The sequence below is a fragment of the Archocentrus centrarchus genome, chromosome 15 (assembly GCF_007364275.1).
Source record: "Archocentrus centrarchus isolate MPI-CPG fArcCen1 chromosome 15, fArcCen1, whole genome shotgun sequence".
NCBI lineage: Eukaryota > Metazoa > Chordata > Actinopteri > Cichliformes > Cichlidae > Archocentrus > Archocentrus centrarchus.
Window position 1 is genome coordinate 19,029,080 of NC_044360.1, and position 19,276 is coordinate 19,048,355.

Consider the following 19,276-nt stretch of genomic DNA (forward strand, 5'->3'; position numbering starts at 1 on the left):
ATTAGGAGCACCGGGTAAGAAATTCTCATCCTTTATTGCAATTTTTTTGCTAGTTGGTTTTTAATTTTTGATATCTTTTTTCACGGTTACTCGAGAGCTCTGCACTAGAATTTCTATGAACCCAAACCTTGCGTGAAAGTACAAATAGCAAACAATCTCCTGAATCTTGAAAAGTTGCAGTACCACCAATGGCCACTGTGACTGCGTCCTTTCATCAACCGGGTTCTCACACTTATGCTCTCTCCCTCCCTCTTTTAAAATCCAATCTCTACTAATAAACATTTTAGAAGTGATTGTGTATAATCATTAGTCAACAATTAATATTCAGAAAACCTGCCACTGGTGCTCCACGGCTGACTTTCCACACACGGTCTCCACGCAGTACGTTAGCTGCAGACTGTCAGATGAACTGTCCTCTTGTTACGGGTACACAGTGTGAACCTAGTATTTGTGCACAATCATGGATCAATTTAAAACAGGGTATTTTATTTAAAAAAAACAAAAAACCCCCACTGGGTCCCAGGGCTTTGATTCTTTTGCAGGGTAAGTAGGCCTGTGTCATCCACAATCATCATCCTTATCCTAAAGGTCAAATCGAGGTAATGCTCTCATCTGTCACTGTAGCGCCAGTGTTGCGTAAAACTGGCTCAATACCACCATCTTGTGGGTGGATATGTTCAGGACTTCCACAGTATTTCAGACCAAAAAAAAAAGAAAAAATGAATTTGTGTACATTTTTTCTTAATGGGTCAACTCTGATACTTAATACTTCACTAAGTACAGGCTGCTTCCAAGACACCCCCCCCCACAAATCAAGCTAGTGTCAGGGGTGGAGGCCCAGAGCCCATCTTTTAGAAGACTTGTTTGCAAATTAAAGTGGACTCCATTAAATACAAAGACTTGTTAGCTTACTGTTGCACAGATTTATTTTAAAACAGCATCACATTGCAAGCAATTGTTGAGCACTTGTATGCAACACCAAATTTAAGGTCCCACTATAATGTCAGCCAGTTCGTTCTCATTCCATGGGACACCGAATAATGAGGTTTTTGTCAAAGGTGGTGATGTCACATTTACACACAAGGTGTCCTTCAAGGCAGTCTGTGACAAACTAGGTTATAGCAAAGGTCGCGTCTAGCCCACCCCAGAGTTACTGCTGTTAAGGGAACGCTAAACCACTAAACACTTAAAAAAAAATTAAAAAAAGTTTAATGCCCACATATGAAGTAACTGACCAACTAGTTTTTAAGTGCTCACTCAAACATATGCCCAATCAACAAGTGACAGTAAAAAAGCTCAGCTGTTTCAGATTCGTAAGAGGGATAGGAAGGGAGTCAAAGTGCTGTTATAGTAAAGTCAGTGAACAAGTGTGTGAAGTTTGATTGGTCTAGCTTGAACAGTGTGAATTTAAACATCCTAGGTGAGATCGTTTGAGTTATCGCATTCCCAAGATTTTCAGAAAACGTGACCTCTGACTTTTACTTTGAGGTCAAGGTCACAGATTTGAACTTGTGTATGATTTCCGTAGATGCATCTATTGTGAGAATTTGAACATCCTAGGTCCCATCATTCGAGTTTTGGTCAACACTAAATTTTTTTGTGGAACAGCTGCCACCCTTGCCAAGGCAATGACAATAGCTTGACTTTTTCTTTGAAACAGCCGAGCTAACAAGGGAAAACAAAAAGAATCAGTGTGAGTGTGTGTGTGTGTGTGTGTGTGTGTGTGTGTGTGTGTGGGGGGGGGGGGGGGGGGGGGGCAAACAGGAGGTGAACCGCTCCAACCTCCTGACCCAGATGATGTAGGTCTCTAAAGCCACACAGTCCCCTCACGTCGAGCACCACCACCACTAAACAAGACTTTGTGCGTTACTATGAGCGGCAGCAGCCGACGATATCTGAATTACGACTTCCCCGGGATGAGAACGCTTTAGGTCAGCAGAGCAAATTTCTTATAAATGTATTTTAAAAGGCAAAAAGTTGTGTTAATGTTTTAAAGAGTTGAAGTACAGTATTTACAGGAGACTAAAAGCAGACTACTGTACAACTCTTTGCTACATTTACAGTCTCACAGATAGGCTTAAATTTCCAGATAAAAATAAATACACATCTGATTTCTATTACACAACCCTTTGCATGTCTTATTGCTCCTCTATTAAAATAACATTGTAATCATAAAAATCTCATACAGTATATATACATATATTTGAAGCAGGTGCTTTTCTTTACATTACACACATGCTGTTCTGCATTCTCTTACAATTGGACCTCTTCTGTTCCGAGCCACACTTTTGGTCTCTCTTTACATGCACGTTTGTGTCATCTACAATGCTGCCTCCCCTCACTGGGATCTGTTAACTGGGTTGCCAATGAGCTCAGGGCACTGCTCTTCTCCTTTGGCAATCCTGTCGCACTTTCTGAGCAGGTCGAAGTTGATCTTGTCAGTTACGACGCTGTCCTGCTTGTAGTCGGGGTGCTTTGCGACAAACTCCCTCATCCACTTGGCCATGGTCATCAGCTCTCCTATTTCACATCAAGAGAAGAAGTTCAGGAAGCTTTACAAAGAAAAACTTGCTTTTAGCTTATTAGAACATTTATAGTATTGACCTTTTAATGGCACTTTACCTGAGGCACGTTTCTTTATGAGCTTCAGATAATTCAAAATAGTGCACCTGGTGTCCACATCCACCTCCATGTTTTCCAGATAGCAGTTAAGGATTGGGATAAGCCCTTGAAATACTCCCTCCTGATGATTTAACAAAAAAAAAAAAAAAAAAAAGGATGAAGACACCCGCAGTAATAGCACAGTAAGAACTGACAGATGTGCTGGCAGCTCAGAGAAACTGTTCTAAGGAGAAATATTTATAAAAGACATTAAAGCCTCATCAGCAGGATAGAAAAGAATAGAACAGAATGGCTTTATTGTCATTATACAGGATGTACAATGAGACTGGAGTGAAAACGAAAACTACTGAGACTACAAACTTTTAATAATGTAATTATGCCCCCCCCCCAATTGTACCTCCAAGCTCCTTTAAAACCAGATTATTCAACTATGCTAGTGTTGTCTCATCTACATGCAACCGCGAGCAATGGCTACTCCGCAGGCTCAGCAACAGTTGCTCCTTTAACCAGGCAGGTTATTGTTACTGTCAGAAGATCAAAGCATCGCCAGCACAAAGTGTGGTATAAAGATGCATCTGCATGGTTGCTCCAATATGATGATAACTGAGGGAGACTTCACTGTCTTATCACGTTATAGTGCTCCACCCAAAAGCCATCTAAGCTTGTTAATGAATAAATACAAAGCATGACAGGAAAAAGTCATCAGGGTGTCAAAGTTAATAAGATTCAATTCAGTTCAATTTTATTTTATTTCTGTAAATTCCCATCAGTAAGCTTTATATTGCAAGGTTAAGACCCTACAATATTAGTGGGAAAACCCCAACAATCAGACGATCCACTACGAGTAAGCACCAGCTGACAGTGGGCAGGAAAAACCCTTTTAACAGGAAGAAACCTCTGGCAGGACAAGGCTCAGGGAGGGGCAGCCATCTGCTATGACCAATTAGGGGAAAAGATGAGAAAAGGAGAGCAGACGGAACCAAACATCTGAAAAAAATTTCAGTCCGCCTTCCACGAGTCTGCTTCTGCCACAGCTGTATGTTAAAAACGGTGTACCTATGTCCCCACACACCGACCGCTGCCAAATGTTGGGTGAGTGTTGGGTTTCCATTTATTGTACTGCATGGCTGACAATATTAAATGCCTCACAATAACTACTACTGGGATTTGGCACCATAAATCTGGGAATCCCTCAGCCAATCTTCTGATTCAACCTCAGGGAAATGGCCAGTTTTCTGCTGTATTCATCATTTTTGAATTTTAAAAAAAAAAACAAAAAAAAACAAAAACAAAAGCTAATTAAGAGCTCAGATGTTGTCCGATGAAAACCAGTTATGTGATGCATTTCTGCCAGTACACTCCCTCTTTTGCACTTCACAGGAACTGTTAACCTGCATGCCACCAGTGCCTCAAATTTCTTGTTTCAGTCTGCAGTCACTGGCCTGTACGTGGAGTGCAAGTATAGGCCAGAGACTGCAGACTGACACAAAGGTTCCCATTAACAACAACAACAAAATCTGTTCAGGGATCACGGTATCAAAAAAGTCGAACTAAAATAAAATTACAGATACTTTTCTGTCGATCAACACTCCTCCTACTGAACGACTGACTGGAGTCATCACCTATGCTACCAACAGAGCACAAAACTCGTGTGTTGGAGAATATGTCACCTTTCCATTGATGATTGTGTCAATGCTCATCAGGGTGTACTCTTCATTAGCACCGTCAGTCTCCAAGCCGTTCTGGGCAGACGCAGCGCCATCAAGAACCGGATTGCAGCCTGCAAAATAAATGTATCAGCTTCTTTCATCTGAGGCCTTCACAATAAACAGCAGCCCAAAGATAAATGCTCCGTTTTAAACACCTTTAAAGATGTCCTTGCGGAAGTAAAACATTCCCTCCTGGACAGCGTTTCTCTTCTGTGCAACCTTCATGTTTTCATCAACCTAATAAAAGACATTTTTCTGTATCAGAGCACTGTGCACATCATTAAGACCCAATGGCTCCACCCACTGATTAATTTTATCGATAAAATTTTAAAAAGTAGAAGTAAAACTGTGGCTTTCATTACCTTTGACAACGGGATTAGGAAGTCCAGTTTGTAGGACAAGATCACACGGGTCAGCAGGACCACAAACACCACATACGCAGCATTTTCAAAGTCAGTGAGCTGCACCTGAAAAAGCACAGACGTAACTCACCACATCACTGAATTTAAAAGTAGAATACAACAAATAGACTAAGAGTTGGTCAGTACCTCCATGGGGCGGAACTCAACTCTCCAGCCGATCTCAGAGTTTGGAGGCGGAGGTTTGAACCTCATCGTCTGCCAGTTGGTCGATTGGAGGTTCTGCAATAAGTCCGAATGAATCCTCACATACACTGCAGGCATGCGTACACTGCACATGGGTCACTCTCTGAGAAATGACTTAAATTCTCACCTCAAAGTGATCGGACGAATTCTCATCATCCAAGTGTATTTTCTCCTCAAAGACAGAGAGGGGGTCTCGTATAAAAAGATGTGCTATGTGCTGGGCCAGGAGCTTGTCGATGCCTGTTTCCACAGAATGCATTATTCATTTCATTACTGCACAAGCATCTCTTTGTGGATTTCGACTATGGCTAATAGGTTTTAAAGTCAGTACCTGCACTCAGCAGCTGCTTGTAGATCTTCTCGTCTATTGTCAAATCAATGTCATTGTACTTTTCACCACAGCCAGACAGGTAGCTGTCAATAGAATCATACCTCGACTTGAAGATCCTGTATTTGTTGTTTTTTAAAGGCTGCAAAACAAGAAAAACCATTTCATTACCGTTTCGCTTTCACTTCAGAAAGGCGTAATGGTAGGTAACTGAGTAAATAAAATAAATATTGATTCCTTACAAGGTTAGATCAGAAGCATCACAAGCACAAGATTAAAAAAAATAATAATAATTATATCTATATATATCTATATATATATTTTATTATAGTTATTGATTCTTGAGAAATTCACTGCAAAAAGTTGGGTTTGACAAAAAGCTATTACTAACACTTCATTGAATGCAGCACAAACTACAGTCTCAGTGGTCCTGTTGCCATTTTATTATACCCATGAACATACCAATACTATCAATAATTCAGGAGGTGCAAGCTTATACATATTTAGTGCTTACAACAGCCATCATTTCAAAGTTTTTTTAAACACACGTAAGAAAATCTGTATAATTGGAAATCTGAGTACATTTCAGTCTTTTTCTTTTTTTTTTATCCAAATATCACTGCAATTGTTAAAATACAACTTCCATAGTTTTTCCTCTTCATTTTTCTTCATGTATTATGATCCTTTTGAAAACAATATCATACACTATCCGTGTACAGCCTGTACACTATCAGCTCATCTTGCATCTTGAAACAGCATAACCTGAGATCCAGGTTATGCTGACCTGGAGCTCATTCACTCTTTGTATTTGGTTCTCAAGCTGAACACAGTCACATATCATATATCCTTTTAGTCCCTACAGCTTCCACATTCTATCAGTGGGCTAAACCATTAACCAAAAAAAAATCCAGACTGTTAGGAAATCTCCTCAGTAATTTCATTTAATTTCACTATTCGACTCATCCCAGGAACACAAAAAGCTCCTTTCAAATCCAACAACTTCCCAAAAGTCGTCTTGTGCATTTTTTTCCAGGTCCATCTGCTCACCTTCAGCCCACGCTCCTCCTGTGTCCTGTCGTCCACTGAGGCAGAAATAACTCCCCAGCGACAATCGATGTCTGACACATAGCCTCTGTAGAGGGGTGAGGCTGCACTCAGTGCCATCTGGAAAGAGTGAAACCTGTATTCAGTGTGTTTTATGGAAATGCGGATGCAAGTAAATAAATCAATACTAATTTTTAAAAAGGCGACAGAACTAACACCCTATTTAAATGCCTGTTAAGAACCCAACCTTCCTCAGTAGGTGATTTCAGAGCTGAATGCATATAGACGTGAACAGCATCAACAATACACCGAGGTGGGGAGGGAATAACCAATAAAATTCAATACATTTTACTGTTACATACATAACATATGGTGGAAGAGATTACCAAGAATTTATCTTAAATAGATCTGAAATAAGCAAAAATAGCAGAACAGCTCAAACTCCTCTCTGTAGAGATGGAAGCTCCTGAGGAGCAGTGTCCTTCAGAGACAACTGAGGGTAAATGAGACGTCAGCTTGGAGTCTGTTTGCAGGTGTTACTTTCTGCACTGACGTCTCTTTTTGAAGATCGTTCCCCTGCGTGATGTGTGCCTTTACTATACAGTGACAGACTCTTCACTCTAATGCAGTGTTTATTTACAGCAACTGTTTGTGTCAGTCTGGTCGGTTTTTGCCGTCTGTATAGCACTGCAAAAATATTGCGAAGACCTAAGTTGCTTTAACATCAAGCACTTAAACAGCCCGATGAAGGATTAAAACAGTCCTGCTGAGAATGAGGTCAGTTACTCAATCGTAATATATGACAGGAAGCAGGTGTTTTGTTTATCCACTCACCACGATGGGGCAGAATGTTGCTAGTTGGTCATAAAGATACCTTGCCTCATCAATGCTGCAAGCCTGGAATGTCACCTGCAAAAGCATAATAAAAAAAACCAGGATGAAGTACATTTATAAGTCACTTATTAGGAATGCGACGCTGACAAAGACAACCACTGACATGCTACACTGCTCAGTCAGTTCATGCACTACCTGCAGGCAGCAGTTGCCCATGCCGAAACCCATGGCATCCATATAGATATGGTCAGGCAGAGCCGCCCTCGCTGCTTCGCCATCATCCTCAGGAAACTCTTCCATAAACGGAGATGGAGTGCAACTGTCTTTGAAGACTGAATCACAAAAAGGAGTATAATGCATTTATTCCACACAGTCACACCTGAGGTGCCGTTTACACGAAGCCGTTTTCACTGGAAACGGTGTCGTTTTGATGCGTTTCGGCCTTGCGTTTACACGACAACGGTGTCGTTTTGATGCGTTTCGCCCTTCTGTTTACACGACAACAGAGTGAAAACGATGTGTTTCAGGTGCCGTTTACACGAAGCCGTTTTCACTGGAAACGGTGTCGTTTTGATGCGTTTCAGCCTTTCGTTTACACGATGGCGTTTCAGAAACGATCCGCGTTTACACGAGGACATGTGAAACGATGAAAACGATGTAGTTCCCATGCCAGGCCACAAGTTGGCGTTGGTTTTCTCTTTGCAAAGTTTGTTTACGCAAGACGCGCATGCGTGGAGTGACACAGTAGGTAGTGCGGCAAATTGTTCATTACTTACAAAGCGGCCAATGTGAGAGGTTTTGTGTGGACAGATGATGAGGTTGGATCGCTGCTGCACACAACGCTGAATTACAAAACGGTAAAAACACAGGAAAAGCATAAGAAGCACTCGTGAATCCGCGAGTACTGTTTATCAGTTTGCGCGTGCGCGAAAAACTGGCCGTCGCAACCATAGTGCGCATGTGCGAGTCGAGCGTTTTCAAATCACCCCGGTTTCAAGTGTTTACACGAAAACGCAAGCCGGTGCGTTTCTGAAACGCTCCACTCTGGACCCCGTTTCTGAAACACATCGTTTTCACTCTGTTGTCGTGTAAACAGAAGGGCGAAACGCATCAAAACGACACCGTTGTCGTGTAAACGCAAGGCCGAAACGCATCAAAACTACACCGTTTCAAAATGAAAACGGTCTCGTGTAAACGGCACCTCAGAAACGGGGTCCAGAGTGGAGCGTTTCAGAAACGCACCGGCTTGCGTTTTCGTGTAAACACTTGAAACCGGGGTGATTTGAAAACGCTCGACTCGCACATGCGCACTATGGTTGCGACGGCCAGTTTTTCGCGCACGCGCAAACTGATAAACAGTACTCGCGGATTCACGAGTGCTTCTTATGCTTTTCCTGTGTTTTTACCGCTTTGTAATTCAGCGTTGTGTGCAGCAGCGATCCAACCTCATCATCTGTCCACACAAAACCTCTCACATTGGCCGCTTTGTAAGTAATGAACAATTTGCCGCACTACCTACTGTGTCACTCCACGCATGCGCGTCTTGCGTAAACAAACTGCAAAGAGAAAACCAACGCCAACTTGTGGCCTGGCATGGGAACTACATCGTTTTCATCGTTTCACATGTCCTCGTGTAAACGCGGATCGTTTCTGAAACGCCATCGTGTAAACGAAAGGCTGAAACGCATCAAAACGACACCGTTTCCAGTGAAAACGGCTTCGTGTAAACGGCACCTGAAACACATCGTTTTCACTCTGTTGTCGTGTAAACAGAAGGGCGAAACGCATCAAAACGACACCGTTGTCGTGTAAACGCAAGGCCGAAACGCATCAAAACGACACCGTTTCAAAATGAAAACGGTCTCGTGTAAACGGCACCTCAGAGGCAAATGAATCACATTAAAACTTCACTGCATTTACAGTAGTTTGCAAATTCCACATTCGACTGACCAGTTCAGTCAAACTTACTTGGCACATTTATTACAACTTTCTCTCCCCTCCTGTGACGTATGTTTCTGGTTAGGGTGCTGAAAAGACAAACACAGGAAAACATTATAGGAAAACATGCAAAGTGCGAATAGTCTAAGGATGAAGACGGTTTGTGTCATCATCGAAATCTTTTACAGCTCCAAATCACACAAAGCCGTGTGGACGTATTCTGCCCATTGGCTTCTGATCCATTTTGGTCAACTAATCGCAAACTTTCTAATTAAAATTGCATCCACGCTGTCGTAACATTATAACCACGAAGCCTACCTGAACCTCGGGTGCCTGTTGATGGCTTCATCGGGGAAAAACAGTGACTTGGACACTCCCTTTTCAACAGGTGTTGGTCGGTACTCTGGTTTGGTAAAACCTGGGCAACCTAACCTAAACAAAAGGATCAAATAATGCAATTAAAAAGCTTTATTTTAACACTCTCATATCAACTTATAGATTCAGATTTGTACCGATTTCCTTTAAGAGTGTTAAAGCATTTGATCAGTATAATCCAAAGCACCTTGGAAATGCAGTGATGGTGCAGAGGGTTTCTTTTGGGTTCAGAACAGATGATGCTTCGCGCCGTCTCTTCCTCATGTTGCCCTCGACAGTGTTGAACTCTGACATTGTCCCACCGTATGGCTGACCTGGAGTTCCCTCAATCATGTAGCTACCATACTCTGGTCTCCACAGTGTTGGGTGGCTGCAAAAATACACAAAATGTATTGTCAAACTATACTTGGACGTCAGCCTGGAAAAAGGGCCCCTGGTTCCAGTATCACGATGACCTTTCTGATTAAATAAACTGGCCGCTATCCTTTATCATATGTTGGGCATAATCCTGGCGGGGGCAAATGAACGCGACACATTTGTGCTTCAGAGCCTGCTCTTTGGTGTGTGCGACAGAGGGGCAGTAATGAGGAATGCATCGGCTCTACTATTCTCACTGTCACTGGTATTTCCCCTGGGTGAAGTTGGCTACACAGATTTAGACCGACGTCATGGGCTGCAAGCAAACACAACACTCAAGAGCCCGTACAAACACATTTACAGAGAACTGCAGAGAATTCCTCTTCACAGAAATCGCACTACAGGTTAGGCATGCACACAGGAGGAGCTCCTCAGGGGAAATACCTTAGCGTCAAAGAGATTTCAGTCATCAACAAACCTTTTGTAAATGGATGACATTTTTAAAACCACCTAAAAAGCTCTAAAATACGCACATCACAGAAACAAAGGGACTCACTTTGCTCGTGTTGTACTTTTTTAATTTTTTTTTTAAACAAGTGTGGCGTGCACCCCTTTCTATGTGCTGCAACATTAATCGAATTATTGAGCAGAAATACGAAAGGCAGGAAGATTTGGAGGGAGCCTGTGGAGCTCTGCCAAACTCAAATAGAACAACTCAAAGCTCTGAGGCGGGGAGAGTTCATCTCTTCCAGGCAACTGCTTGTGTAATAACAATGTGATCAACAGAGGGCTCGTGTGAATGTTATGTATGGGCACATTTTTCTAGTTTACAATTATTTACAACAAGAATTCGCTTAAGTTGAAAAGTTCTGAAGAGATAAAAAGACACCCCTGTTTGACTGTTTTAGAGCGTATATAGGGCAGTTTCTGGAGTGTACAGTGTACATAAAATAATAAAATAAATCAGATTAGTACTGACATTTGTAAGATTCAGTAATCTTTCACAAGGGAGGTTTAAATCTAGGTTAAATGTACATTTTAACACTTTTAAAAAGCTACAGATGACAAAAGTCTTCCATATCATAAATACACAAAGATTTCTGTTAATGGGACCAACTTGTGTGATTTGAGGAAATAAAATACAAACATTCTAGCCTAAAATTTCAATATTGTGAAAGTGATTCATCAGACTGAATGAAAACAAATTAATGACACTGAAAGCCCAACAGACAATAAGCAGTACATAGGCCTGCAGACAAATGCAGCATGTGAGAATCACGATGAGACAGGAGGGTTTGACTCCTGGACAAAGCTGCCCACACTCTGCCCCCACGCTCCCAGCTCTTGACTCCTAAAAATCAAGGGGTATCAGAATGGGACAATCAACCCAGTTGCGATTTTCCATTCTCAGGTGGTTTTGTTTAAGTATTAAAAAAAAAAAAAAAAAAAAAAAAAAAAAAAAAAAAAAAAAAAAAGGTTAATAAATTGCTGCAGCAATTTATTTTGCCTGAATAAGCTGCCATTAAACTCTGTTGAACAATGTGTGTTAAACTATGTGTTCAGCAACAGCTGGTGAAATGCTGGGAAATAACAGCCATAATTTCTAATGTAGCAGCTGCAGAAAGGTAGCTTTGCATCAGCCCTTCACTGAGCAGCTAAAGCACGTGTAACTTCAAATCACATTGATGCATATCAAAAAGGAACAGAGGTTGCTCTTAATTGCTGCACTTCCAATAAAAGTTATGACAACAGCCACCATGCACTGACAAAGGGGTTCTCCTGGGTGCACCAGCCTGCTGCCAACATGTTTTGTGTTACCTTTGTTTTCCTTTAGGTTTTATTTGCTGCATTCACAACACTTACAAACATCTCTACACACATGCACACCCTATACCATTGATTTACTGATTTTCACACCTCATCTGCCTTTAATTCTGTTTTTTAAGTTTGTTTAATAAAACCTTTTTAACTGGCAAATGGTGTGTCCACCCTTTTTGTCAAGGCCTTACGGGACAGGTTGTGACAAATTGGAAGCTCGTCTTGGATTGATTCGTTGTGTATTTGCAACTTGGCAAATTAGTGGATTTGGCCCTGGTGTGGATTTAACCAGGTTTTGTTTTGGGTGGATGCATTCTGTTTTATGGCTAAGGGGTGTAAGTGCATTTATTCTCTGTCTGAGGTGGTGGTTGTGAACCTGAGAAAGGGTAAGTGTTGCCACACTGAGACACGTGGATGTTTTCCCAGTTAGGTTTGAGTGGCGTTTCCCCTTTGGGTTGCGTCTTTTTTTTTTTTTTCCCCTTTCTTTTCTTTTTACATTCTAGTAGTGCTGTGGTGTCATGGTTAGTGTCAATTGCTTGGTAAATTGTCTCGGGTGCATGTCCATGGGAACTTGTGAGTCACCTACTTGCAGAGGTGGCAAAAGTACTGACATTCTGTACTTAAGTAGAAGTACAAGTACTTGTGTTAAAAAATACTTCAACTTATTTACATAAGTAAAAGTAAAAAAGTACAAGCTCTGAAATGTACTCAAAGTAAGAAAGTAAAAGTAGTTCTTTGGAGGACGTTTCTACCAGCTATCTTTCTATAAAGCTAACTGAACCTGATTATATATTATTGTAATAATATAAAATAATATATGAGAATACAAACATTATTCCAATCTAAATTTTAATCCTAATGAATGTACTCAGCTTGAATCTGTTATGTAGGACACAAACTGTGAAAGGGAATTTCATCTCTATTCTCTGTGTCCTCCATAGTAGAAGGTGACTGTGCCTCCACCTAAACACAAACATGAGGATACTCAGGGGTTACAGTGGGATTCAGAAGGTGGAGGAACCCTAAGATCAGCTGTAGTGGCTCTGCATGGGGAGAAGAATCACTATTGTGAGCTCCAGTAGATGATGTTGGTGTGCAGGCTGTGATCAGCTGACCTGCTGCTGCTGCTCTGAGGTTTACTGCTCTGTGTGGATGAACTAAACTCACAAAGATGTAACCCAGTATTTCACAGCTATCTAAGCTGATCTCCATCCCCTACACTGACAGCATACAGGCTGTAGAAATGTTGGATTCAGTGAATGAATCTCAGCATCAGCAGCTTTGATTCAAACTCATCTCTGCTGCACTGATGTAACCTGTAACTCTGACCATGAACACAGCCTCTGTGCACCAACACAGAGCTTTACTGTAAATACAGTACAACAAGCTAACCTGTTTATTACACACTAAACTGCAGTATTTTCATACAATCTTTGAATTACACAAAGTCAGCATACCTCAGTTTGTTTTACAGTCATTTTTTATTCTAACCTCTCCTTTCCTCTTTCTCCATCTCTGAGTGAACTTCTCTCTCTTTGCTCTCCCTGAAATACAGCAGCTCTTCTTTTAGCTAGCAGACACACTGTGTGACAAACTGCAGACAATTTGTGTGTTCGCTGATATTTGTTGAACATTCAGAAACGTTGCATTTACCTGCCACACGTTACTCCCTTTGTGCTCGCTCCTTTTCAGTAGCGCTAGCTAAGCTGTTTATGTCCCGTGAGCACAACTTACGGACTCGCTCCGGCCCGCTGTAACCCCTGATTATAGCGCTATAAATGAGACATAAATTATATGGGTTTGTGTATTTAATCCCTTTGTACCCAATAAGCCCCGGGGATGGAGGAAACACAGTACGATTGTTTCTTATGTGTTATTATTCCTCCGTTTAGGATCAGATCATTTGATGTTTGACGGCGCACTGACCGGAAGTGCAAACTTCTCTCTGACGTGTTAAAAAGTAACGAGTCTTTTTGAAAATGTAAGAAGTAGAAAGTACAGATACTTGTGTAAAAATGTAGGGAGTAAAAGTAAAAAGTACTCAGAAAAATAAATACTCAAGTAAAGTACAGATACCTAAAAAATCTACTTAAGTACAGTAACAAAGTATTTGTACTTTGTTACTTCCCACCTCTGCCTACTTGCAGGTTGCCTTACAAACCTACTGGTTTTTGGTGCTTTAAAACCTGCCACAATCCACATGAAGACTAGTGGTGATGAGTTAGTTGTGGTCAGGCAGTTAGTGGGAAAACTCTGCTGGTCGAGTTTGGTTTTGTGTTTTGGCTTCATTTTGGCTCTGTTTGCTTGCTGCTTTGTGCTTAGAGGATCTTGTGCTATGGTTTCAGTTGCCACTTTTGTTGATTGTCCTTCTTGAAGCCTGTTGGAGAAGTGTACTAAAGAGCAGCTGCTGAAAATAGCTGAGCAATATAGTATTGATGTTGGTGGCCATAGCCACATGGCTGACATAAAAGCTGTCTTTTGCAACAGGATTAGTTTTTAAGGAAGTGTTGGCCGAGGACCCCAGCTCAGGCTCTGAACCAGTTTCAGTGGTTCCTCCTTCTGGGGCTATGGGGTTTACTTTTGAGCAGCAGGAGTTCCTGTTGTTGCAGTTAGAAGGTGAGAGAGTTAAACAAATTGCTCTGGAAAAGCTGAAGCAAGAACATAAAACAGACGGAGAAAATGAGACAAGGATTAGAAAAGATGAAATTAGAGTTTCAACAGCAAAAGTTGGATTTAGCCAGAGAAGGGGTGTTTTATTTCACCCAGGTATGACGTCTTCTCTTCACAGAAACAGCGTGGCCAGGAAATTCATCTCAGTATTAGCTTACGTCTCATCTTGTGTTTAATGAGAAGGATGTAGATAACTCCTTCTCCTTGTTTGAACGGGTGGCTGATTTAAGAGGTTGGATGGATGCAGAGTGTGTTAACTGGAAAAGCCCAGGCAGCCTACTCTGCATTAAGTACAGTAGGCAGTTTGAGTTATGAAAAGGTAAACAATGCTGTTCAGGAAGCTTATGAGTTAGTTCCAGAAGCCTATCGTCAGCAATTTCGATCATGGAAACATGCTGAGAAGCAAGCTAATGTGGAATTTACTGGTCATTTATTGACTCATCTTAACCGCTGGTGCTCTGCAGCAGGTGTGACTACTTTTGAGGGCCTTTGTGATTTAACTGTCTTAGAGCAATTTAAGAACTCACTACCAGAGCACAGTGCAACCTAACTGAGTGAGTGTAAAGTTGCTAATGTTCTGGAAGCAGCCACTTTGGCTGATGATTATGTATTGACACAGGAGTAGTGCTGGTGGTGTAGCCCCCATTTGACAGGAGGAACTTAGGGGGTGGGCAGCCTGGTAAAACATCAGTTTCTAGTGGAACTAGAGGTTTGTGGGCTGTGTCTAATCCAGCACAGTCTTTCCATTATTGTCATGGGTTAGGTCATTGGAAAGATGAGTGCCCTGTTGGGCTCTTAAAGTAATGCTTTGATTATTATTCCTGATTGTTATTCTCTGACTGAAAAAGTAGCCAGCAAAAAGTAGCCGGAAATGCACGAGGACTGAACAGGTTAATCACAACCTTGCGGGCTGTGTGGACCCAACGAGTAGTCACATTTCTCCAGATGTGCACGTCAGGTTACGTCGTAGGATCAGAGCGGTTTCTGTAGCCGCTGTGCGCTTCTCAGGTGGACTTTGGTTTTTCCTGACTGAGAAGTGTTTTCATCATCCACAACAAGACACTCGCTTCTATCTGTGCTATCGTACTCAAAGAAACTCCATATGAGACCGCAGCCGTTACTTTTCGTACCAGCGCCGTGAGCACACGCTCCCACGCACACGCTCCCACGCACACGCTCCCACGCACACGCTCCCACGCACACAGTTGCCTGACAGCACTCCCAGCTTAAACTCGTAGAGTGGAAAAAATTATTTTATATCAATCCACAAGGCTTTTAAATAAAATGACAAATACGAATACGAAGGTCATTTTATCTATAATTTCAGTTAGTTTTGTAAACTCACAGTACAGTTACAGTTAGTTATTGTTTTTTCCTTTTAATTATAGTTTTTATTATTTCAGTTCAGTTATTTCAGTTAACTATAAAAACCCTGCTACACACATGCACACCTTATACCAATGATTTATTGATTTTCACACCTCATCTGCCTTTAGCTCTGTTTAAGTTTGTTTAATAAAACCTGTTTAATTGGCAAATGGTGTGTTCACCATTTTTGTCATGGCCTTACGAGCCAGGTTGTGACATTATTGAGGCTGATAACAAAACAAATAGCAGAGAAAGCGTCTGTAAAGCATGCAGAGTTAACCTTTATACCGGATCTCATCTCAAGCCTCTACTTTTTATTATTCCAGTGTTTAATAACCAACACAAAATCAGCTGATAAAAAGAAAACGGCCTCCCTGTCACAGCTGCTGCTGTTTAAGGCGTGGCATTTACATAAAGGTTATTCATATCACAGTTTTGCATGTTGCCTTTTCAGTGTAATAGTGACTCCATACAATACAGTAGTGTAGCAGTTTATACATTCACCTAACAAGTGAAAGATCTCCAGTTCAGTCCAGGAAGGAGACACAAATCCCTTGTGAATAAGGGAACACCCAAAACTAGCTTTAATACATTTGTGAATATATTATGTCCATACTCCATTAAAACTATACAATATAAATGAATTTACACATATACATACATTAGTAACAGTCGGCTGTTGACACATACACACCTGCCGTTAAAGTGTACTTACTTGGGGTTGATGTTTTCTCCCTGGTCTTGGAGAGTTGCTAAAACATCTCCGCCGTTCAGGACGAGCCGAACCTTCTCATCCTTGTCGTCAAATTCCACCAACATGTACTCGACCTAAAAGCAAAATGATCAAAGACAGAATTAGACAAATACTCTATTTAAAGTACTCTTTTTTTTTTTTTTTTCTTCTTAAAAAAAAACCCACCAGACTTTCCATCAGCCCTAGACGCCATCACATCAATTCCTATTCATCAGTTACGTTTCCTTGACTTTGACTCTGCTACCCTGTAATCCCCTGTCTGAAAGAGGGATTAATCTATAACAACAGCATTCCACATGGTTTGAAATCAAAATACTTTGTTCAAGCTGTACAGATTTTGTGGGCTGGTAGCGGGTGAAAAGATGTGAAGTTTTGAATGAAAAGAAAACTACTACAGGCAACAGCCAAAGCCACATCTCTTAACCTGTTGCATAGGGGGCAACCATTCACACAAGTGCCCTCTTGAAGTAGTAGCAGGCATGCCAAAAGTGTAAGCAGGCAAACATGAGCATTGACCCACCACCAGTGACAAAACTGGAGTTCCGGTTTGTCATAATTTTGCTAAAAAGCCTCCACCTGGAGCAGAAACCTTACACACCTCATATTCAACCAGGAACCAACAATGGTGCTCACAGCTCTATTCAATTATGCTTAATGACTCCTGACCCCCCCACCCCCGCCTGACTTATCCTTGGTCCAGGCTTTTACGGCCTTGTCATGTCAGTTAAGTCAAACACGCTGGGATGTGCACTGCTTCACATACATTATCAAAGAGCTGCAGGGTTTGTTTCATTTGCATGTGTGTGTGCTGCAGTCACCCAGGGCGCACAGTAAACACATCAACACAGGAGCACTGTTGCATCATGTCCAGCCTTATGATTAATAGATTAAATGCATTAACAGGCACCGGCAGCAATTCTTACCTCATCGCCCCACTTCAACACATCTTTCTGACGGTCCTTCACCTTATTGTAGATGTTGAGAAACTGGATGATGCCGTGTTTTCTGATATGGTCTGCATACTTTCGGGTTTCTTCCCAGTTCAGTGGAGATCCCTGTGACAGCAGACCCATCGCACACGCAGACTGCAGGTACAAACTGAAGGCTGTCGGGCTCTTGCTATCTGTTCCTATTTAAACTGCACGCCGAGCGATAGTTAGCTAGCTCGTCTGCCCAAGTCGGGGAGCTCGCATGAAATCTCGGTCCAGCCTGGGGTTTCAGGAGCGCCACCGGCTGAATGCAGGGTCTCTTGGTGCTTCTAAGCAACAACGTGCCCAGTCGGTAACCTTAGCTGGACGTCCAAAAGAAACAGGCCCCTGCTCATCACTTGCTAATGCCCCGTTAGCTCGGTACCGTGAGTTAATAACTCTTCTCCCGCCACTAAACAGACAAGTTATTCAGTGTCTTGTGACCTCAGCTCAGTTAGCAGCCACGGACTGAACCCGGTAAAGCCGCAGCTCTATGGGAGAATGACAGCGACGCGCGCCGGTGGAGAGATCGATGTTTCGGAACCGATATACCGCTTGCAGTCAGTGTTGTTCATATGAACGTCCTCCTGCCTCTACACATGTGACACGTTCAGGCGGAGCGTAGCGTAACGCGGAGCGGCGTCACTATGACTCAGCGTTCTTCGCTTCTAGGCTCCGCCCACCGAGCTGTCAATCAGAGCGGGCACCGGCATGTGTTCAAGAGCACCGCAGAAGCGAGATGCTTTAGATAAACATAATACCCTTTTGCTGAAAAAATATCACATTAAAAAACGTAATAATTTTACTGCACTATACTGCCTTGTTTTCCTGTACGTTCATGAAGAAAATGAAATGCAGAAAGCGAAAGGAAAACTTGTGAAATAAAATTTACATCTTTGCAATCGAGTCAAAGATTATGCATAAAAAACTTTCCATTCAGATCAAAGCCTTAAAAAAATGTCAATTTTAGGAGTTAATCTTTCAATATCCTTTTTTTTTTTTCAAACTATCGTGAGAGTGGGGAACAGCAGAAGAATCGATGGACTATTTTAGGAAGGCCTACTTTGTCCTAGGCATAGATCTGGGCAGTCTACATGAGTAGAAGTTCTCCATCACAAGGCCACGTCTCTAGCCAGAGGAGCAGATTTAATAACAGTAATAATGGCCAAATGGGCCACTGAACGTCACAGAAAATGAGCCTTTCCTTCCTGTAGAAATTCAGTTAGGTTATTTCATGTATGTATGTAAAATGTAATCTCAATTTTCTAATTCTATTTACCCTCGAGCAGCTCTGACAAAACAATTCACTGCAGCGAAGTTGTTCATAATCTCTTGTCCATTTGTAAGGTGTATAACTGTTTACTATTTTCTTTTTAATAATGATGAACTAATTATTCTGTTAAGCATGAGAGTTCTCCTTGTATACCCAGCACACAAAATAAAAACCCAACTGTTTATTTGGCATGAGGAAATTATTTGTTTTTTGTTTGTTTGTTTTTGGTTTGGTTTCATATTCCTTTGGAGTTTTCTTGTCAACAGTTGGCTTTTTTAAAACATTTATTTATTTATTGAAGTTAAGAATGGTATTAGGAAGACTACGCAAAGCAAAAATAAAAGCAGCCACGTGCTGTTTGTTGCTAGTTATTGATCTACAGGGTAACTTACTCTCTTGAAGTTTCCACAGTGTTAAAATTACTGAGTCATGCTTAGGGTTAGAGTGTTGGATGTACCGGTTTCATAAGATCCCTTATATGCAAATTCATACTAAGAACAAAGTAAACATAATAATGACACAGCACTCTTGTGAGGGGGTGTGAATAAGGGCTATTGGGTTGATCAAATAGTTTTTAGGTTAGGGAATTACATTCATAACCAAATAAAGATGT

At 41.5% G+C, this 19,276-nt stretch overlaps 1 protein-coding gene across 1 annotated transcript; it reads right to left on the reverse strand.

Moving 5' to 3' along the window:
* Positions 1-908: 908 nt before the first annotated feature.
* gclc (glutamate-cysteine ligase, catalytic subunit) lies at positions 909-17,999 on the reverse strand. The gene is made up of 16 exons (XM_030747605.1): positions 17,346-17,999; positions 16,384-16,496; positions 9,643-9,825; positions 9,399-9,512; positions 9,111-9,169; positions 7,338-7,474; positions 7,143-7,217; positions 6,312-6,428; positions 5,268-5,406; positions 5,064-5,176; positions 4,880-4,972; positions 4,694-4,798; positions 4,487-4,568; positions 4,293-4,402; positions 2,623-2,743; positions 909-2,520 (listed from the first exon to the last, which is right to left on the reverse strand). The coding sequence occupies exons 1-16, from the start codon at positions 17,493-17,495 to the stop codon at positions 2,339-2,341; spliced, it is 1,893 nt and encodes a 630-aa protein (XP_030603465.1). The 5' UTR covers positions 17,496-17,999; the 3' UTR covers positions 909-2,338.
* Between the last annotated feature and the right edge of the window lie 1,277 nt (positions 18,000-19,276).